The 23469-nt window shown below is 39.5% G+C and overlaps 1 protein-coding gene across 3 annotated transcripts in view; it reads right to left on the reverse strand.

Moving 5' to 3' along the window:
* zgc:154054 (Alpha-1,3-mannosyl-glycoprotein 4-beta-N-acetylglucosaminyltransferase B-like) overlaps positions 1–23403 on the reverse strand; it is a 35124-nt gene extending 11721 nt beyond the window's left edge. Inside the window, exons 1-12 of one of the 3 annotated variants that reach the window (XM_051420850.1) lie at positions 23082–23402; positions 21450–21635; positions 20232–20366; positions 19688–19821; positions 12845–12891; positions 7143–7256; positions 6466–6541; positions 5767–5881; positions 5538–5668; positions 3579–3686; positions 2517–2710; positions 1240–1318 (exon numbers count right to left, since the gene is read on the reverse strand). In XM_051420850.1, the coding sequence (XP_051276810.1) occupies positions 1240–1318; positions 2517–2710; positions 3579–3686; positions 5538–5668; positions 5767–5881; positions 6466–6541; positions 7143–7256; positions 12845–12891; positions 19688–19821; positions 20232–20366; positions 21450–21635; positions 23082–23172 (1410 nt within the window). In that variant the 5' untranslated portion in view covers positions 23173–23402. Of the gene's footprint in view, positions 1–1239; positions 1319–2516; positions 2711–3578; positions 3687–5537; positions 5669–5766; positions 5882–6465; positions 6542–7142; positions 7257–12844; positions 12892–19687; positions 19822–20231; positions 20367–21449; positions 21636–23081 lie in introns of all 3 variants that reach the window. The other 2 variants (XM_051420848.1, XM_051420849.1) reach the window with 2 other exon arrangements.
* Positions 23404–23469: the final 66 nt, after the last annotated feature.

Genomic DNA, 23469 nt, shown 5'->3' on the forward strand with positions numbered 1-23469 from the left:
TTTGGAGCCATTACACCATGAGCCTGAAGGGCTTAAGCTGTGAAGCACTGCTAATGGACCCTCCAGGCTGTGATCTCCATTACAGCTGACATACTGATGATACGGGTATCTATAGCTTAGTAAAGCTGGTTTGTTATTGTTGTTGGTCTAGTTCTTCTGGGGAGCATGACTGTATGAATGATGATGAAATGATGAATGAAATTTGAAATAAAGGTAATGAAAATGTAAAAAAAAAATGTATTAAATGTCGAATTAGTTTGGTAGTTGGTACTGCGTCTGTGTGACCCTGTGAATAAATGATCTACGCATGATCTGGACTAGAGCTGCAACGACTCATTGATTAGCTGTCGACTATTAAATTCATCTCAAACTATTTTAATCATTTATTAATCGTTTTGAGTCATTCTTTAAAAGAAAATATCCAAATTCTCTTATTTCAGCTTCTCAAATGTGAATATATTCTGCTTTCTTTAGTCCTCCATGACAGTAAATTGAATATCTTTGGGTTGTGGACAAAAGACATTTTCAGAACACCACCTTCGTCTTTGAGAAACTGCATATTTCACATATTTATTATTTCCTGACCAAACATCTAATGGCTTAATTGAGAAAATGCTTGACAGATGAATCAATACTAAAAGTAGTCGTCAGTTGCTGTCCAAATCTAGACTCTGCCACGATGGTATGAAATGGTCTGGATGTAATACTCTCAGTGGTCACTGATCACTGATCATGTTGGTATTTATTTTTTAATATTTGGTCAGTTTGATCAGTAATAGACAACAATGACCTGTTCTTGATCAATCTGTTTCTGGTCATAATTCCATGTGAGAAATGGTTCAGTCTGGGGTGCAATGTGAAGCCTCTGGACCTGGACTCATCTTGTGTAACGTGGTTTCCCTCTTATCTTCCACACAGCGATTCCATGTCTGTCTAACTTTACTCAAAGGTCACCTGCGGCATGACCACTTTTCCCCTTTGGTGTGACAGAAGTGTCAACTGTCTCACACACACACACACGCACACACACAGAGGCAGAGGAAGGCAGTGGAGTGATAGCAGATAGCTTGTTGTGGTGGGTGTTTCCTGTTGCCCTGCCATCCCTTCCTGAGGACTCAACACCTGAGATGAAAACCAAGACCTGCTCGACGACAGTAATGGAACCAAAGAACAGACATGCACAGAAACACACACACACACACACACACACACACACACACACACAGGCAGGTTACTCACTTTGCTTGGAAGCACTTCCACTGTGGTGTTGTAGAATTTATCTCCACTCGTCTCAATATTTCCACTGCGAAACAGGTACCTACAGTGAAGAGGACAACACTGGTGTAAATGGTGCCTTAGTTTCCTTCAAAATGCCATAACGCTGGACTAGAGACTGAAACTTCAGCCAATGATGAACAATACTTCCAAATAACATCATCCCTGTCACTTCCATTTAAACTTTATTTCTTGACCCTGCCAGTATTTCACATTAAAGAGTGTACTGTAACCAGCAAATCTATTTCAAGATGTTTCCAAACACACTAAAATTGCATCGCCTCCTTCACAAAAAGATATGTTACTCAGGAAAGACCTGTGAACACCAAGTGTTTTAGAAAGGCAAATAAAAAAGCAAAAGGCTGAATTGCTGCTGTGTTACATCAGCCATCAGTCAGAGCAAAACAAACATTTAGATACATCAACTGTAGGACCATAAAATCATCATCATAAAAAAAAGAGAAACAAAACAAACTCATTCTCTAACACAAACAGGAATGTCATTTTCTCATCCCTCATTTGGTGGTTTGGTGGTTTATCTTTTATACAGCCAATTCTTCAATGGCACTAAACTACAAAAACATTAGCAGGGTAATTCTGCCTAAAGCATTTGAGTGTGTTGGTAAAAGGAGGAGTGGTTGTACAGAGAGCAGGTAAACAGCTGTGTGAATGACTTGGGAACCTTAAATGTCAGGAGGCAGGTTAAACATTCCTATTGACAAACAGATACAGCTCACAGCATCCTGTGAACCAGAGAGCCACCCAACAATGACAGGGCAAGCCAATTTGACATAGTGGACGAACTGTGTAATTACAGCAATGGCGGCCCAAAAAGACTGCGCAAAAAGCGTCGGTAAAACCGGAGCTTAGCTGTATCCAGTTCACTTTATGTATCCATGAGCAAAACACTAGCTAACTAGCCAGCTGACAATTGGTGTAGATTAGTTATCTAGTTAGCTAGTGTTTTGCTGTGTGGTCCTCCTCCATGTCTACATTTTCTCACTTACTTTGCGTTTTCTGAATGAGGTGTTGGTTGCAGCACTCACATAGCAGGAGGACGTTTCCCTATACAACTCTGTACAGTCATCATCCCTTATCTAGAAACATGAAGCTAAAGTTATGTCAGACCTCTTTTCCGTTTCTTCATGGATAATATTCTACCAACTGGGTTTACTGATCTTGATTACATTCTCGTGGACAGGTTTAGAAAATGTACTTTTAAAAATAGATTTCAAACTGACCCTGATATGTGGATTGGCTGGGGGAAGCTGAAGAGGATGAAGTCATTCTTGAAGGGTGTTAATGCCCAGAAGAAGTCCTCTCCTCTGTAAGCTCTGTTCAGACTGTGCTGCTGGTAATGTTTCAGGCTGCTGCTCAGCTCTGCAGCTGGGTTATTGTGGGCCTGGTGCAGAGCCTGCTTCCCAAAGTCCTTATCCTGGAGAGGAAGTCAACATCTATAAAAACCTTTAACCTAACTGCTGTCTGCTTCCACAGAACTGATTTCTTCATTTGAATAAACAATTGGAACTTTCTGACTAGCCAAACAGTGTCAAACTGCTGGATATATACTGTAGGATTATTTATTTTTGACACAGTGCTAATACCTCCTGCTGTGACCTGTGCAATGTTCCTTATCAATCACATCTGTATAGAAAAAGCTGTATATAATGTACATATAACTACATTAAATAGTTATTTTTAAAGATTATATTATGATCTAAGATATAAACTTTGAAGAGCTGAACACAAGCTATATTCACAGAGCCTTCACTTATAAACGCTTCGCCCTGTTTTAGAAAAGTACAAGTTCAAACAACCAAAGAGCTGATAGAACAATGAGAAGGAAACACTGAATTTGTCAAAAGAAGCCTATTATGTATGATTGTTAAACATAAAAACAGACAGAACAAAAACTTCCAAAAGATATCCAGGAAAACTCCTCTTCTATAACGTCAAATAATCTTCTCAAATTCGTCCAAGGTGCGTCTTTTACACAAACTTCCTAAAAAATCAATAAAAAAATTAATTTGGTGGGGGAGTTTCCTCAGTGATAGAAGGATGGGGACCACAGTCTTAAAGGTCCAGTGTGTAGGATTTAGTGGCATCTAGCGGTGAACTTGCAACTCCCTCGCTTCACTCTAATAAGATAAGTGCAAAGGAGGAACTACGGTGGCCACGAAACGTGTGAAAAACTGTATCATTCATTTCAACTGTCGTCATGGTTTTTACCAATCAATATCTATCTGATGTATCTAAACTGCTGACTGAGTGCATTAGCACGTTGAGAGCAGAGGTGCACTCACCTTCAGATGCTGCACTTTGCCAGGCAGAGAGGAGTGGAGGCCTACGTGCTGGAAGAGCGAGGGTTTGTACCTCTGCTTGAGCAATGCCTTCTGTTTGTTACAGTCTTTCTGGATAAGACAACACACAAGCATACAGGTTACTGCAGGGCACGATGTGAAGGGTGTGAGGTGACACATAAACTCTACTTCACTATCAGCTATACTCCACTGAAGAACCTGCTCTAGTTCTGTCAATAGTCCTTTCAGAAAAGATTCAGTGCGTGGATGTGTGGGATCCTCTAAGTGTGGATCCTGTGTGACTTGGACCCTCAAACCCTTCATTTTACAATCTAGGAAGTTGGGATGACAACAATTACCGTGAATTCAACCAGTCCCTGTTAATTCTGCATGACCTTGCAATTTTGTACAATGACCGCAACAATGACCGGGTGGGGGTGGGGGTGGGTGGCAATTTGTTTTTTTCTTCTGTTATTGTTATTTTAAAGGGGCGTATATTGTAAAATGTGTACACAGTTTTGAGCAACACAGTTTTCTCTTTTTTCTCTCTCATACTGTGGTTCGTATTTTGTTATGATCAGTATTGTTGATAACTGTTAAATGCACTGCCTGTATTCTCATTAATAAAAATGTTAGTATCAGTTTATTAAGGTACACATATTCACTATTAACTAGTTGCTTATTAACGTGCATATAAGTAGCAAATTGGCTCTTTATTATTCATTACTATACTCCTACTATATAATTAATGTCTTATTCTGCATGATCATATTCTACAACTACAAAAGAGTTTTCCCTCATTTACCCCCTTATTACTTCCTACTGATAGTAAGTAAGGAAGCTGTACATGAATTACGATGTTAATATACGGGCTTTATAGTTGTCCTAATCACTCTAAATTAATTCTTTCTTTCTAACTCTTGCACATAACTAATCTGCTTTGCTCAGTGTGGGTCAAAGTCACAAGACTTCAAACTATTAAACTTGTATTCATCCTAAATTGAATTTTTGTTTTTAAATTTTTAAAAAGATTTTAAATGATCACAGTTTCAGTTTAAGGCTGAGCAAGACCTCAATTTAGAATGGGGAACATATTCGGAGTTAGAAAAACTTAATCCAGAATTATTTGGACACTGTTTACACTTGTAGTTTTATGTTTCATTACATAAGAATAAACCAAATGTATTAAATGTTATTAAAAGAGAATGAATAATCTTGTGGTACTACCGCCTGAAAATTAGAGAACCATAAAAAGTGTAGAGACTTTAACAAAGGCCAATAAAGATCAATAATAAAATTGCTTTATTTTACAACAGTGTGTAAAATAATGTATTTGTTTTTATTTATGTATTTGCATTTGTTTATAGTCTGTTGCATAACTTGCATCAATTTTTGTCTGCTTACTTGAAAGTTGGTTTCTTATGCAGAATATCTCCAACCACTAAGTTTCATAATGTGTGCATGGGCAGAATAACTTTTTGTACTTGCACTATGTCATGACGATATTGTAGTGACATTGACATTAAATGGAAATCACTCTTACCCCATTCTTTATCTGGATATTTGGCCCTACACGTAGCTTTCAAAAGGTTCAATTTAAGACCATTGTGAATGCAATAGACCTTTTTCACAGCAGCCAATTTGTCATGAGTAGTAGGGTAAACACAGCTGTTACAAATGATATGAATTAAGGTTCCGTTACGTTTGAAGGATATAAAGAAAAATTGGTATTGGTTCCATGTAAGCGTGTGTGTTTTTTAGTTGTTACAGCATGATAAATACAAATTTCCCCCCAAAACACATTTAAAAGCAAGTCCGAAAAATGCAACTTTATACAAGTAACTTTAACTTCATTAATCCAATTTTAAGACTTGTCCAAATCATATTTAAGACATTTTAAGACCTAAAATTCAGATTATTGGATTCCAGTCTTTGTAAAAACCCTGTTAACAACTGACTTACTGTGTCTTTTTCTGGGTTGCAGACTTTCACCCACAGAATGTGATCTAACAGCCAGTCGATGGGTTTGTCTCTATGGAACATCAGGAAGAACTCCGTAATCATCGGGAGGTCACGCGTCCGAAACATCTTGCCTGGAGGATCACAGGCAACACATATGCATCTTATTGTCAGTATGCACAAAACATATGGATTAAACCACATTAAACGCTTTAACGCTTTTTACACACACCTATAAATCCAAGCTGCGAGAACTCCAGGAAGAGCCACTCCTTGGATGCTTCCTGGGTGGTGAAGGTCTTCATGTCATTGTAGTAGCCTGCCTTTGCAACAATATCATCCTCTAACTGGAAAACACAAAAACTCAGCTTCAAAAGTCATTTCAATAAGTAGCCACTATTTGGTAAATGCTCCTGGGTAAGTCACTGTCAGGGAGGGGGACAAAGCTACTGTAGCATAGGGATTGCACAACCACACTTCAATGTATAATACCACACTTTCCTCATTTCTTTCAAGTAAGCACTAAGTAGCTCTTTTAATTGGGTCTTTACTCTGCACTGGTCAGTCATCTATTGTAAGTAAAGTGTGTGGGTGGCGGTGTGACGTCTTCTTCTGCTGTAGTTTTAGGTTGTGTTTGTTCTTCCTGTTTGAACACGGGGGGCTACTACTGCTCATGATGACTAGCCAGCTGTGCCTCTGTTTGTTTCATACAAACTGCTGGTGCTGGAAATGTAAAATGTGCCCCCTTTTTTGTCCTCTCTAGATCTAGAACACTGTGTAAAAGCAAATGAGAGTTTTCATAAGGTAACAACAGGGGCTCCTGGGAGCTGCGTTGGAGATTAGTTTGTTTATTTGTGGTGGTTGTATCATTTGATTTTATTCAATTTTTCAAATCTATCTACAATTTGGGAGTTGACCTTTGACCTCCTACCTGAACATAATAGGTCCCTTTATCCTGAGCATAGAGCATGAGGAAGCTGAAGTCCAGGTTCTGCTTTGTTCGCCATCTAAGAACAGACACGGTGCACACACAAACATTAATTGTTGAGGTCTTTTACTTCTTCCATTATCTTTATTTCTTCCACTTCTTCACTTCCACTGCTAAAACTGTTGTATTGCAGCTTGAGCTACACACATTTTAAAAAGTCATTCAGTGGACCTATTGTCACCCCTCATATAAATGCATGGTTGCAAGATAAACGTTCTAATTTATTGATTTAGATAAACCTTGCAAACATTATTATTATAATGAGTTGTGTTGACATAAGTAATGTGGAATAAGTTCATTTTTAAGAGTTGCCTAATCAATGTAAAAACTTGTGTTTATGCAACCAATTATTAAGTAAGAAGTAATTAAAAATACCTTTAGAGGAAAGCCAATTCCACTGAATCAATGTAGTACATTTGTTGAACATAATTTCAGTAGAAGTTGCCATAACTCAAAAAAGACTTTCATTAATTAATTTGTTCATTTTTTACGTTGAGCCAAAACATTTTTTTTAGAGTGCAGATTAATTCATGATTTTATATCTCGGGATATAAATCGTCTCTGGACCATCTACAAATTCTAGGATTTCAAATAAATAGTAACAGAAATGGTAAATGTACTTGACTCTGTCCTTGGAGTCGCCAAAGGTCTCTCGGAGGCTGGTGAAGTCAGGGTAGTAATACTGTGAAGGAGAGACAACCTCCATTAGCCCGGACTGCACCTCCTTGGGAAAACTGCAAAGAAACAGATGCTTACCCACAGTCTTCAGCAGCAAAACACAAACAGTTGAGCAATTGTGACTGTTAACTTTGGTGATGGGTATAAACTAGCGCAAGTAACACAAGGTGAATATTGGCGTGGGAACGCACCATAAGTCTGGCCCCTTTTGGAACCACGGTCAGCTTCCTCCTTTCCTGGACTTAGATATGCTATGTGCTAGCTTTTCTATGTTAAAAAGACAACCACATTTTTAAGACAATTAAATAGCGACATAAAAGCAACATATATGTAGTCACATCTTAAGTCAGCTAATGTTCGCTAACTATCTAACTAACAATTGATGTAAATTAGCTATCTAGCTAACTAATGTTTTGCTAACATTAGCTATCATATGTAACTAGCTAGCAAACGATTCATGTAGATAAGCTAGTTAGCCAACATTGCTCTGTAGCAAAATGCTAGCAAACTATCCCGTAGAATAGCTAGCTAGTTGGCTAGTGTCTTGCTAACATTAGCTAACTATGTACATGTTGCTTTTATCTTTCAAACATCTTCATAATGTGGGTGTCCTTTCAACATAGCCTAGCACATAGCATACCTAAGTCGGGAAAGGGTTTCAAAAGGGGTGGAGCTTGCTCAACAGTTATTGGAGCACAGAGCATAAAGGGGCGGGAATTAGGCAGGATCAATTTTAACTCTCAAATCCAACCAAAAGACCCAATTAGTTGTGACGTGCTAAAGTTATCTCAGCTAGCGTTAGCTTTGTTGTTCTCCTGCTTCGCTCAGGTGTGTGTGTGTGTGTGTGTGTGTGTGTGTGTGTGTGTGTGTTACTGCTATATTAATTATATATATTGTAGCGACCCGGAATAATGAATAAGCAGGAGCTGGTTTAGCTGGTCTTTATTGTCCACAGCTTGAACACAGGCTACTGTAGGCCGTAGCCAACGCCAAAACAATAAAAACAGGCAGATATCGCTATCAACTTTAACACTCAACATCTCTCCCAACTCTCACTCCTCGGAGCCCCACAACAACGAACAATACACCAATCACAGGCGCTCTCTCACACACCCCGTTGCCATGGCAACTGTCCTGACTGACAGGCTCCACAGCCTCTGACAGCGCCACCCCTCAGACCTCCAGCAACCCATACACTGCAGTACAACCTAACTGAACACAAACAACCACAGTGAATACACAGCCCGTTACACTACCCCACCCCCCACTTCAAAGTCCCTCGTCCCCGAGGGGGCAAACAAAGTCTCTCAGATAGGCAGGGGGTCTGCGATTTCTCCGTGGCCGGATTGGTGAAGGAGAAGAGGCAGGAGCAACAAGTTCAGTTTGCGGGGGACTGGATGGCAAATCCGGGTCACCGGAGGGGGCTTGTTGGGAGCCCTGAGCCGTGCCCGGGGGCCCTTGTGTCTCACTGCTATGACCCAGTGGGGCAGCTGTGCCCCAGGAACAGTCTTTCAGCCAGTCCAGTGTTGTACTGACCGAGGTTGTGAAAACAGTCCAACACGAAGTGGTTCACACACGAAACCAAAATAAAAATAAAAATAAATACAATTATGAACCTGAAAAGGGGAATAATATGTCTCCTTTAAGCATGTTTTTGATAGCCAATGTCTACAGGTCCAGGAAATGTTCAAAACAAACGTGCTGCTTAGCCAAAAAGGAGCTCTGTACATCTGCACTCGATTGCTCTTACTGAACACCTTGACCCGTCTGTGACCTTAAAAGTGTAATCTAGTTGTTTGAAATTGAGTTGAGATTACAACATTTGAATTTAGAGAACTGAAACTGAATTTAGAGAACTGAATTTGAAAGTACATAAAAAGTTGAATTTTTAGTGAGGCTCAAATTCAGTATTAAACTAATAATTTCAAATCCAAATTATGCTATTCAAATTCAGTTTTTCAATGCAATTATTCAACACACCCACGGACACGGGGCAGCCGCTCCCCCTACTGTTTGGGTCCCTTCATCTTCATATTCTAAATGTGTATTCTTGTTGTACATTTGGTCTGATCACTACCTTATTTTGTATGACTTCCCTCTGACTCCGATGTTAATCATTTAAACATCACTTCATGACATGACCCCCGCTGTAGCCAGGTGACATTGTTTGAATCTGGCTCAAGGCAACACTTCAAATGCATGTAAGGACTCCAGCCAGGGTTAACATTATTATTAACTTTTAACATTCAAGGTCAGGTTTCAGGACTTGTACTGTAGTCAGAGTGTAAATACAACGTGCACACAAGTGACTCCATTACTGATGCGGCACAAAAAGAGAGAAAGAAAATCTGCACAAGTGCAAATTTAAAACAGGAAATGCTTTATCAAAATCTGTATTTGTACTTGTACCCTTATCTAACTTCCTTGTTACAACAGTTAGTTTTACAATCACTCATGCTCAATGTGATATATTAGAGGGCTTTTATATATGGATTGTGTAAAGCTGTCTAAACACACACATGTTATGGCTGTGACAGCGCTCCAGTGTTTAGTGTCTCACGGTCTTTCCCTGTCTGTCTCTGTCTGTGTTTGTAGTTGTCTGTGAGTCTGTTGGTGTGGGCCTGGCACCCAGCTGAGCTGCATCCCTCCCAGTCTGCTCACCATCAACCTGAGTGCTAGATATGACTCGGAAAACCTCTCTGAAAACTTGCCTCAGGATCATCGCCTGCTTTCCTGCCTCCTGTTTGTCTTCAGCCACCACGCTCCCCCCGTTCAACATCGCCTAACGTTGAGCCATACGTCGTCAAATTGATGTCATCATTTCCACCTTTTTGGTGGGGTTACTAGGAACACCCCAAAGTTGCCTTTGATTTTAAATGAATTATACAAAAACATTGCAACTATTTTTGCAATTTTCATATTCTGCCTAAAAACATTGCATGTTTTTATAAAAGCTGCCATGAAATCAGGCATTTTAGGCTGCAACAATCCCCAAAAAAGCCCACAAAATATTGGTGGGACTGATTTCTGTATAGTTATTCTTAGTGCCTGTCACCAGGTTGGATTCCTCCAGAAATCAATGAAAGGAGGTGGTAGAACTGCTACCGCTTTAGTCCACAGAGGCCACTAGAATCAACACAAAATGATTGTAGGAACAGTGCAAATGTGCAGTATTATTGCTATATTACATGCACCCACATGTAAATGCATTCACACACACACACACACACACACACACACACACACACACACACTTGACTCCATGCCAAATTCAGCCTCCTAGTCTGAAAACTGTGAGCACCAAAGGGGTGGGAAAGGGGATCGGCAGAGAGGCCTACACTGCTGCTGGTCGCAGCTATAAATCAGATGCTAATTGTTTAATTTCAAATGCACATCAGCACGAGTTCATATTCAGTCATAACTATTCCTTCAGAAACTGCTTGCGAGCCAACATTCAGAGACTTTCCAGTTGCATAACATGAGACAGGGCATAATGATTACCTGGTTAATGAAACTCGCTTTGTAACCCTGTTCACTCCTGCTATTAACATACAATCTGTGTCTGGATATCTTATCTGAAGAGGGAAAACACACAAAGCACACAATGCATTACAACCTGAGTGTATATAGATCAGCCAGACCACACCTGTAGGTGGTTTTACTGTGGTGATAGCTCAGACCAGACCACATGTCTGTACAGTTTGGCCACATTATTCAGAATAAACTCATACACCCAGCTACAGACAAACCCTTTCAAGCCCACCACAATCAGCACTTGTGTTTTTAACACACACACACACACACACACACACACACACACACACACACACACACAGTTGGAACTCTAAATGTTGATTTCCATAAAGTTCACTCCACTGTTTGCATTCACTGAACATTGCATATTAATACACTTTTAATACACTCGCGACATTTCACCGAGACACACCCCCTTTTGGTCGTAATTTCAGCTCGGTGCTCCTCACAGTACACCGAGCTGAACAAGGACGAACGTACGACCCACAAAACAAAGATGGCTGCGCCCATATTGAGATGTATTTTCTTTGTATTTGTACTACGTTGGTCATTTTAATTTTAAATGCTCTTACACACTTGTTTACATTGCTGCTTTAGTCCAGTCACCAATTTATGCATTGCACGGTGTTGCTGTGCTGTTTGTTTTCTAGCTGGTTTGCTAAATAGGCTAATGTAGCTAACAATAACACTAGCCTGCCACTGCCCCCGGTGGCTCGAGACAAACGCCACAGCACAGGTTGATATTGAAATAGGCGAAAATGGCAAAATATTATTGAAATTTAAGACTTGCAATAACGGAATTACTTGAAATGTTAGTGTTTCTGTAGAAAAACATTATTATTATTTCACATTGAGCTTGTTTAGATGAGCCACAAGCTATAACAAGACAGCTGCTGCACTTCTTTCTGACTCGTAATGCCCAAAGACAAACTGGAACGCTATAAGTGGTAAAAGCCAGGCAATTACGTCACATTCTCGCGGCAGAGCAACTCGGGCGGGGGATTTACGAGGCAAATGGATAGCACCACTAGTCTCTAATTGTGTCTACAGTGGCAACGATTAGTTGATTAATGGATTAGCTGTCAACTATTATATTATGAATCATTTTGACTTATTTTTTAAAAACAAATGGCAAAATTTTCCCTATTTCAGCTTCTCAAATGGGAATATTTTCTGGTTTCTGGACATTTGAGGACGTCGCCTTGGGCTTTAGGACCTTTTTTACCATTTTCTGACATTTCATGGACCAAACAACTAATCGATTAGTTGAGAAAATTGCTGACTGAGTAATTGATAATAAAAATAATCGTTAGGGGCAGCCCTAACTGTGTCTGTGTACTGTTTGGTGCAGAGCAGTGCTTTTTCAATGAAAACAGCTGCCTGCTGGAGGCAACTGATGAGAGCTTTGAGACTCAACCAAATCGGTTTTTGGTGTAAACCAAAACAATGAGCTGAGAGATGCTAAAACGCTGTATAGAGAAGGAGTTCCTTGTGGATTTGTTCACCTTGCACATTACACACAGTCACTGTTAATATAAAATATTGATTAGAGCAGCTTTAAATAATTTGTGTACAACTTTTATCTTCGAAGAAACATTTTTTAACACATTCACAAACTTTACTGCAAATGTATTTCAGAGTCACAACTGCGAGTTATTACATGCTTTTTAATGAAGTAAACATTTAAGAAGCTCAGAATCTTTTAGATATTGATGTAGAAGAAAGGAAAAGAAACAGAAATGCCTTTCTATGTCTACTTTTACAATATTTTGAAAAAGGTCCACATAAATCTCACTTTCTCCATGTCCTGAGTGAAAAGAAAATCCCATATCTTACTACAAATGAAACCCAGTTTAGTGGGTAAGCAAGGTGAATGACGCCCTTCTCAATTGCAGTCTTTAACTTATAAAGATTGCAGTTTAAACTATAACAAATTGAACCAAGCTGATTCTTTTTTTTACCTGAACATTCTAAGTTTAAAACTTAAAAGGCATATACATGAGACGCTGGCTGCTGTCGGAAACCACAGGTAACAGAAGGAGACATGAAACAGAGCAACAGTAATATCATAGTGAAACTGCCCCATGGGAGGTAATGTAGAGTTACTCACTTCTTCCTGATGGTCTCTCCTATGCTGCCCACATAGTCTGGGTCCGTCTGATGTGACAGCGAGAGAAAGGAGGAAGTCAGTGATATAGGGGATTTCTGGTGTGATTAATAAACACCAAACAAGATGTCGTGAAAGTTTTTGCAAAAATGAACAATATGGAGGTATTGTGGTGTGAGACAACCTCATTGTGCTTGTCCCCCTAAGGACAGACCTTGTATAACCAGTTTCAGATGATGAGAGAGTGATATGGCCTGGGTAGTTAATTTGTGCACCAGTTAGGTATCCCCATTCCCCAACAAGGCTGAAATAAGTTATGATTAGTACAGAAAACCTGTATAAACCCAGCTATCTGACCTGTCAGGTTTGAGTCAGCCATTCCATGCGCATGAGCATGTGGGCTGTGAGCGTGTGTTTGAGTGAATGAGGGAGGGAGACAGAGCGAGAGAGAGAGAAAGAGAGAGAGAGAGAGAGAGAGAGAGAGAAAGCAGATCTTATTTTGCTGGAGCTGAATAAGAAAAGGTGTTGCCTGACTTAATCCTGGCTTCTTTTGTTGTCGGGATTTATGAGAGGTAATTTACAGATAATGTTACAGGAAAATTGTGAGGTTATGATATCAACAGCAGAGGAACACCAAACACCAGATGTCATGTGGCTAAATCTAGTTGCCCCTGTCATGAACTTTATTTAATTTTGGACATCCTTTTCAGATTCACATATATCCCTAATCTGTGTTGTGTTGTGTACAGTACACCAAATTTAGACTTTCTATACTGTAATAACAATCATTTTATTTGTAAAGCTCTTTTCAAGATGATTCAAGATTTTTGAGCAAAAGGCACTTTCCAGATTAAAACATATACAAAACAAAAATTACAATCAGAAACCCAAGAGCAACCCATAAACACAAAAAACTAACCAGATTAAAGCGCTAATGTAAAGCTTCCATATACTATGCTTAAATATTTAATTAATACATTTTTTATAGAATGTTTATTTATGTATATTATTATTGTTGTTATCACAGGATGAGAGTAACTTGGGGGGATATATTTGTTCGTAAAAAAAACCCCTAAAATTAAAATATGCCATTTCATGGCTAATTTATTAATCAAGTGGCTTGTTTGAGCTGTCGCTCAAAATCCAAAGTCAACGTTGCAGGTGATTGGGTGTGGAGGCGGAAGAGGGCGGGGTTAGTGAGAAAGGAAAGGTGGATTTGAACAACGTACGTTAATCCAAACTGAGAGTGACGGAGTGACGCGCACAGTGAACTCTAATAGAGTTCTCCGTCACTATAACGTTACATAATGTCACATCACACATACGGATAATACAAACGCCTCTTTGGCTGAAGTTTTGTTTAGCTAATCAGTTGGAAGGTAAACTCAAGAAACTAGGTTTCCATTAGCAGCTAATGCTAGTGCCAACCGTTGACAGTAACGTTATATATATTTATGCCAACGCTAGCTTAGGTTAGTGTTAGCCTAGCTAACCCAGTGCTGGAGCAACAGGAGTTAGTTAAACTGTAGTGAGCTTTTGGTCCGTTTTAATGTATAAACAGAGCGTGTAGTTTGTGGCACAGGGCCTGCAACGTCCGATCTGGTATAACGAGTAAGGTCGGCGGCAGCCCCGTAGTCAGGCTCTGTGTACCGGACTGTCTCTCACAGCCAGCCAGTTCTCCTGTATTTTAAGGGCGCGTTTATGTCTTAGGGAAACGTATTTTCTGTCTTATTTTGAAATGCAACCCGCTCCCCTCTCCCTGTGTGTGGCCCATTGACAGTGTACAGTGTGGCCGGGCGGTGGAGGTGTGACATGATGGGCTGGACTGCATCATCTACTGATTGCTCCGTGCGGCGGGACTGCTTTGTTTTTATTAACGGAGGTTGGCGGTAAAGTGGAGAGAAAGCACAAGTAGGGAACATGGAGCTGTGCGTTTGACAACAAAAAGGCGAAGGACAGCAGCAGAGGATGAGTTCGTTAACCTGTTTGGATTATTTAGTTTTGGATTATGGTGGAATTGATAAATACACTACAGCAGGCTGGGCAGGGACAACACTCGGTGAGAGAAACATCCAGAATCAATGTTAGATCCCGCTTCCCGGTAAGCATGGCTGTGATGTTGTAGGCTACTGTCTACTTTGTATTTGAATAGGCCTCTAGTAGACCGCTGTGTGTATTTAATGTTTGAATAAGCTGTGTTGTAGACCTCTGTGTGTATTTTAGTGTGCGATGTGGAGTTTTTTCAGCCGATACACAACCGATAATTACCTGCTTATAATGGCAGATAACAATAAGTTTATTAAATTATATATATAATATAATTTGCTTATATTTTGCACTCCATGTCCTACTTGAACAATGCATAGTGTATATACTTTAATTTATAGTTTTATATCTTCTAATATTAATAATATTAGTAATATTTTTATTGTGATATTCTTTGTTCTCTGTTTTTGCACTACTTTGTCCTATTGCTGCTGTGTCAACCTGAATTTCTCCAAAGGGGAATAAATAAAGGAATATCTTATACACACCTGATGCTAAGAAAGGCTAATGTAGGAAGCTAAGATGGATGATTTAATATTCCATAGCTCTGATCTAACTGGTCTATTGTTAACAGAAACAAGAGTTCTGATGCTTCAAATATTTTCTTTATTTTTTTCTAGTTCATCAAAAAACTTCACAAACATACATTTCCTTTCATTGAACATAAAGCCCATCAATAATTTTGTATAAGAATTCCAAATAAATTAGTATTGTTTTCATGGACCGATTTATCTGTTAAATTGTCGGCTATAATTTAATTATTTTGATCATTTATAATAATATTAATTTCCCAAGTTATTGGCCCTGATACCTGTAGTGCCTAGTGTAGTAGCCTTATAGTGTTGTAGACCACTTTTTCTGGTCTGTCACCAGCTGGGCTTGACATTGTATTGGAACATCGATATGTTCACTGTTATGTGCCAATATGAAAACTTGATTGATTTTTTTTACATAAAAAATTGCATAAAATGCTTGTGGTAATCTGTTGTTGTCAGTGTAAAGTGCTGTAATTTATGATACTGTGGCAAGCAGCACAGAGTCAGAGAGAAGAAGCGGCTCTCAGCAATGTTAACTAGAATTGGTTGACAATTTTTTGTTAGAAAACGCAGCCTTCTGAGTACCTTTTAACAGTGATATTGGTGTACAATCCACTTAGAAAAGGTCTTCAAAATAAGGTTTTCATTCTAGTTCAAAAACGTTCTATATTGGCTGCCATATCGGTAAAGGGTGAATTTACCCCCATGAAATCGGCTTGGTCTCAAAAACTCCAGTATTGGTCCAACTCTAATATTTTTGAAAATCCTTATGTTTCTTTAGACATCTCAGGCAGTTCATCATCTGTTTTGTAAATGGAATATTCATTAATTGTGAACATTTTCAGAAGGGCTGGGCCATGTAGCTGAAAAATATATTATGATAAAATGTTAAATTACATTCGATATCGATAATTGATCATTTTTAATGACCTATTTTTAATAAAGATCAGGTGAAAAAATGTTGAATTTCACCACTTTATAAACATTAGTGGTCGGCCGATATTTTTTTATGGCGGATGCCGGTATTTAAAGAGCAGGGCTGCCGATGGCCGATATATAATGCAGATATCAGAACAAAGTCAAATATATGTATAATTCTATTCTATTCTATAGGAAATTCAGGAATATGCGTACAGCTGGATGTATGAGAGTTACAGTCCCGGGCTTAAAACAGGGCTTGACGGTGTGTCTTTACATGCAGAGAGCCGCGAAGGTCGAGCTCAAGATTGAATGAAAAGAGAGACCAGCGTTGGCGAAAACAAAGCAGTGAATCAAATAAATATATTTTTTCCTCTTTCTGATTGTTTCACAGCAGTTACGTTCACAGCCACCTTCCTCCCTGCAGTCTGTAGACTCATTTTTATTGAAGAAAAGCTTCCGCGCTAACTTGATGATAAACACATTTAATTTCCCATACATTCTTCATAATAAAAGTCCCTGGTTATTTTGTTATTTAAAAGCTTTGATTATCAAATAGCAAATTGAGGAAATGTTGGGTTTTCATCGGCAGTAAAAGCAAACACGAAACAGTAAAGATAAAGCTGATATCTGAAAATACAAACAGGGACGCACAGAGATTCAGTTAGAAGCTACAAAGGTACTGAACACTCGTCTGTCTCTGCTCTTCTGTACAGAGAGGAGTAGGGATGTCACAATTCCAGAAATCTAGTAGTTGATACCAACACCAGTGAATTTCCACGATTCTCAATACCATGGTAAAAATGTACCAATCAAGTTTTTTTGCCCCCGATGCCCATCAGTCCTGACCTAATACTTGTATTTTCTTAAATAATGCAGGTGAATAGCTCTGCATTGCTTTAGGAAAATAATTATTCCATGCAACCAAGCTGTTCCTTAATGTTCTTTATACATAATATATTAAGATTATTATTATTATTATTATTATTATTATTATTATTATTATTATTATTAATATACTCAATTATACATACATATTTTATACTAAATAATTAATAAACAAAGTAGGCTATAAAATAGCTTAACAAACACTAAAGATTTTTGATCTTGTCTCTGTCTAGAGGGAATTTCTCCCTTTAAAAGGGTCCTACAGAGTTTGTTGCTTCAGTGCAGCCTTGGCCAACCTGAGTAACCTGAATGAACTGTATTCTGCTGAGTGTTTATTTTCCTCGTCTGTACATCTTTTGCGTGGATTACATTACTGATTACTCTTATTTGCTTTTTGTTCACAGGGCTTTTGATGCACTGGGAGTGGCGTGGTAAGTGTGCAGCTCTCCACTGCTCACTGTAAATGGTAAATGGACCCTGCTCAAGGATGCTTAGTGGCGGGAGGAGCCGGGGATCGAACCAACAACCTTCCAATTAGGGGACGACCCGCTTTTCTTCTGCACCACAGCCGCTCACTGTTTCACCTCGGAGCAGGCGATCGGCCCCCCTCGGTGTTTTACTGCGGGTAAATCCGTGCCAAGGCAGACCACCATAAACATTGGCGCTGGCTAATGTAGGTTTCAGGAAACAGTTAATGGATGAGTTTTTGTTACCTTAGAATGAGCTGTTTTTATCTACAGAGTCGGCTCAAGTGTAAACCCAACTTGATTTCACCCATTGCTTCGTGGAGTGCTGATCTGAAGCCTCGGGTTTGGCATGATGGCTGTTGTCACCATGTTTTTTTGGAGCCAGAAATGACCGTATTTTAGACGAGAGTGTGGAGCTGGTGGAGAAATAGTCAACGGATTCTGGATCCATATTTGATCAACACTGACAGTTTGATCTGAGTTTGGTGCGTTGAACTATACAAACTCCCTGAGAATGACCTGTCAATCACAAGGTAGCCACGCCCTAAAGCATACCCTGCTTTATGGTCTATTTTACTGTAAAAAGAAGACTGAAACTAGAGATTGAGACAAATAAATCTACAAGAAGTAGGGTCATTTTGCGATTAGTCAATAGAAATGCACTTCTTGAGGTGAGGTGAGGGGTATTCAGTTGGTGGAAATCAACCTCACTGGTATTTAGCAGTGTAGTTTCAGATAACAGCTCACTCGCTTTCCCCTCCCTTTCCAAGCACGAGGGAGAAACTATTGTGACCATGCAAAACACATGACTGGCCCTATCTATAGCCAGTGTTTGATTTGTTCTGCGCTACTGCAGGAACACGGTGGCTGCCATGGAAGGCAACTCACTGCATCAGTAGATAAAAACAGCTCATTCTAAGGTAACAACAAACACAAAGATTCCTATATTCAGGTGATTATACACTAATAAAAACATACCTATGAATATTATATTCCATTTCAATAGATCCTCCTGGACCTTTATTGAATGAAAACAAGCTCTACCTCATGAATTAAAATAAAAATTAAATAACTACCAAAGGCAATACAGAGGTTTCTGATATCTGACAGGTCAATACATTTTATTGGTACTTTTGTCAATGTTCTCATTAGGTGTTCCTGTACAGGCTAATGCAATGCAGTACCAGTGATCTGCCATAAAGTATACTTTTATAATGTTTGATTTAAAAGTGGTGTTGTACTGGACTGAGTTATATTCAGTAGTGTAATTATATTCAGAAGTCTTTGTGATATTCTGCCCTCCTCATGTATGTAAATAAGAAACACTTACACAACTCAGTGTAATGTATTCCAGTTTAACACCACCTGGGGCCATTGAGTATAATCAGGAAGTTGTGGTTGAAACTGGGTTGAATCCAAGTCCTTAGAGCAGCCTGAAAAACTTTTAGATGTAGAGGGATGTCTTTTTTAGACGTCTTTTCACTTTTAACTTTTCAACCAAACCTCAATGTTGCTGAAATGTCTGGTAAAGTCATCTTTTAAACTCCATTTTACAACAATATTTAGGGGTTGTGCAGCTGGCTGTTGATTGGCTGCCAGTGTGGGTCTGGTGTTGGTTGCTTCATGGTGTTGGCTGATAGGATGATTTGTAAATGGAGAGCTAGTTAGTAGCATGGAGTCAATGGTCAAAATAAAATACAGGAACATTGCAGACAGTAATGTTATGCTAAATATGAGTGTTACTTTAATGTCTTTAATGTAGTGGATGTCACTTTTGGCCAATGTCCAGGATGATGCTTGCTCTCGCCTACCGACTGTACGAGTGCAAGGGTGAGCAACAGGATGCTGACTGCATTTCACATACAGCCACTGGTTACATTATTAACACTGGTTTTCCAAAGGTTACATATCTTCATCATCTTTAAAGCATGATTTTCTCACATTTTCTTCAGCATTCATTGTGTGTTTGTGTGTGTGTGTGTGTGTGTAACCTCAGCAACGAAGACAATGATGAGGAGATCTTGGCGTTGTGCGGAAGTCAGGCTGTAGAGCAGAGAGCTGAGTGTGCTAACCAGGTAGTTCTGCTTGTCACGCTTCACTGTAGGAATGCCCATCACCATGGACACTGAGGAAAGACACACACACACACACAGGTAATGCCAAAGAAAACAACAGCAGTGAACAGTGCTCTCTATGCTTCAATGACTATCATTCTCAGAGTCTCACTTTCACTCCTCACCCACACTTTATAATAACACTTAATGTGAGGTGATGTGTGGGAGGCATCTATACCCAATGAATGTCACAACTGCTCTGATCTTAGGATGTTACTGGCTATCAGCCCTTTTAGTGACATTTCATCAGTGCATTTTCAGGCAGCTACAATGTTTTACCATTTTCAAATCAACTATGTTTTGAAAGGAAATGTTCAATCCTTCAAATAAAGCTGAAACACAGAGTCACAGGGGTTTCATACAATAGTATAATAGTAGGGGTGTGGGTTTTTATGGGTGTTTATGTAGAAGTGCTGCATACCTCCACGGCGTCCCTGTCCTATGACTACATTAGGTCGGAGGCTGTCTGGATGTTGTCTGAGGTGGGGCATGTACAGGTAAATGTTGGGCTGGAGGAACGTCTGTAGGCCTGAACCACCTGGCTGCCTTACTGCTTCTGTCCACAGGAGAGAAGGGGAGAGGTCAATGTAACAGTCAGTCAAGTCGAGCAAGTTTTTGTAAACTACTAGAAAGTATTTAATTCATTACAAAGCTCATTAAACATGTTAAGATGTACAAGAGTGGGGTGCCCCCACAGCTTAGGGCACATCTTTCTCTCCCTCATTTCCTGTTGGCTCTCTACTGTCTGTTGTTAAAGCTTAAAATGCCCCAAAATTACTTCAGTGTGCAATAAAGTCAAGAGTAGTCAGTTACCTAATCCAAGTGTCAAAACCATTAAAGTAACGTAACTGGATTACCTCAACACCAAATATATTTATAAATAAAGACAAGAGAAAAGAAAGAGGCACCAGCACAGCACTGATTCCTACCTATTAAATTGCAACTACTTATAACAAGCTTCTTATCACAAAAGAAAAGGCATTTGCTCAAGGCTCTGTCCTGGGTTCACTTCTTTTCAGTCTTAATATGTTATCATTGTTTGTAAGCACAGTATTATTTTTCATTGCTTATTTTGCTTATGCACTAATCTTAGAGGATTACAATTATTGAAAAGATGCTATAATTATTTAACTTTATTATTTTTATTTCAATATTTTAAACATTTAAGTTTTCTTTTTTGTTTATTGAAGCACTGCATTTCTTCTAGAAAGGTAGCATTATCATTAGCTTATTTTAGTTTATGTTGTGCTCATGTAGTGTATATTCTGTTTAATCAAAATTACTACAAACTGGCAGACGAAGAAAATCTGCAGCCAGATAGTGAGCTGTAGTTACTGGGAACTACAGTGGGAGAAGCGGGTGAAGTGATGGTGGTGGTGGGGAGGGGCCCAACAACAATGTTGCCCTATGAGAAGATAAATGGAGCCATGTCTGTAAAGTAATAACTCTAATTTAACAGTATTAGCCACATCAGAAGTGGTTCCACTAGTAGTGGCAGTATAATGGAATAGTATTGTTGTCATCATATAACATACAACAGAAATGTCTTTTACCGGTTGATGATCTTGGGGGTTGAACTGAACTGCCTCCTGCAAACCTCTGTCTAACACATGCGCTTTACTTTAGGTAAAAACACCACCTGTGGAGATGGTGGTGGCAGTGGTGTTACTGCTGGGACGGGTGATGTTGCCAGCTTTAGAGATATTCTTCAGCTGTTCCAGGATGCTGCTGAGATCCCTGCTGACCTGCCCTCCCAACTCCTCGGCCACCAACAGACGCTCGTACAGTGTCTGCAGTTCTGGCTGTACCGCTGAACCCGGAGACACTGAAACAGACACGTTGAAATTGTGGAGCCCTCAAACTCAATTTTGAAAGTTAAAATGACATTCTTGATCAAGTAGCTTTAGTAATTCTAAGTGACGCTGACTTCATTTTGTCATTTCAAACTGAAACTTCAAGTAAGTCAAATGACAGCTGAACTGCTTTCAGCTCTTGCTTGGGTTGAGCGAGAACTCGGCTGAAACGAGTTTCCATATGGATGACGTACTTCTTACGAGTCACTGTTCCAATCATTTTTTTAGACAACGCAGTAACAGAATCTAGCCTAGTTTGACAGTTTCAGTTTAGAGCACTGCGCTAGACAGACTCACTGAGAATGACCTGTCAATCAAAAGGTAGCCCCGCCCAAAAGCATACGCAGCTTTATCGTCTATTTTACTTTAAATTGGACCATAATTTACTAAATGAACATCATAATGTATGGAAGAAGATGTGAAACCAGCGACTGACACCATAAACTCATCAGGAAACTGTTTACTGAGCTCATAAATGAAGTGTAAAGCCGGCTCATTCTCCATTAGCGTGAATGGGATCGCTTTGTTATTGCAGCCAATGGAGCTCCCCCTGCTGGCCTTTACAGAGAATGCAGGTTTTAAGACACTTCTGCATTGCTTTCATTTTTCAGAACCGGAAGCTCTGTCCATTATTATATGGTATCAACCAAATTCTGTGGTATTGCCCATCCCTTGTGTCTGTGCATCTGTTGTCCTCAAAATGATATAAAATACATTCAAATTATTAAAGTAATTAAATGGAAAAGCAACAAATCCTCACATTTGTGAAGCTGGAATCATGCATTAAAATGTTTGCAATAAAAAGGATGATTATGAAATTAGTTATTTTAAAGTAAAATAAACCTGTTTTCTTTTCAAGGAATTGTTCAAATCTAAATACCCAAACCTAACAAAGAGAGAAAGCAGACCACTGGTTAGTGCTGCTCTCCATAATGTGTGGCTGTTAATGCTGACTCAAGTAGGCCACTTAAAGGAAACTTTTAGACACGTCCTAGCTAATTGTGTTGGGGGGGGTCAGTATAGTGCCCTGACCCCAGAACCCACAGGTTTACAGCTCAACAGCTGGAATTTCACAGATGTTGCTGTTAATAGTTTTCCCCACAGCCTCTTTAATGAGAATCTTTTATGATACTGTTGTACAAACAACGTCAGGTGTGTGCCAGCCACAGTGGGTGTCTCTGACTCAGCCTACGTATATTTCTTTAACTTCATTAGCTTTACTTCGGCTGTCACATGATAAACACCGTTTCTACAAAGTTTTTACAATAAAATAAATTACAATATCCACATTTTCCAAGTTAAACACAATTTTGTGGTTGTTTCCAAAGAACCTGACAATTAGACCTAAATTAGTTTGTAACAGTCTAAAAAGTTCTACTTTTCTAAGTACGGTCGGTTACATTACGGTTTAAAGTTACCTCCATCCCTGGGGATCGATTTAATCCAGGTGACCGACACAAAACAAGCCAAAGCCAGCAGACATCCAAATCTGAGGGAGTAAAACCTCATTTCATTGCTCACTGGCAGTCCGTCAGGGTTTGTCTCTCGACTCGCCGCTGGTTCCGTGCGGGCAGCAGGTGGATGTGAGCGGTTCAGGTGAGACGAAGGTAGGGTTACGTTACAGACTAACGGTTGTGACTCTATCGTACGTCACAGACTCACATCACAAAAGCATACATGTCTTTACCGTTTCCGCCTGCGGGCCCATAGGTGTATGCTGTCACTTGATGACATGTCAAAGTGCTGTAAAGATGCAGGCGGCAAGGTGAAATGTTCATGTGCGGGCAATAGCGACATCTGCTGGTG

The sequence above is a fragment of the Dicentrarchus labrax genome, unplaced genomic scaffold, assembly GCF_905237075.1.
Source record: "Dicentrarchus labrax unplaced genomic scaffold, dlabrax2021, whole genome shotgun sequence".
NCBI classification, from domain to species: domain Eukaryota; kingdom Metazoa; phylum Chordata; class Actinopteri; family Moronidae; genus Dicentrarchus; species Dicentrarchus labrax.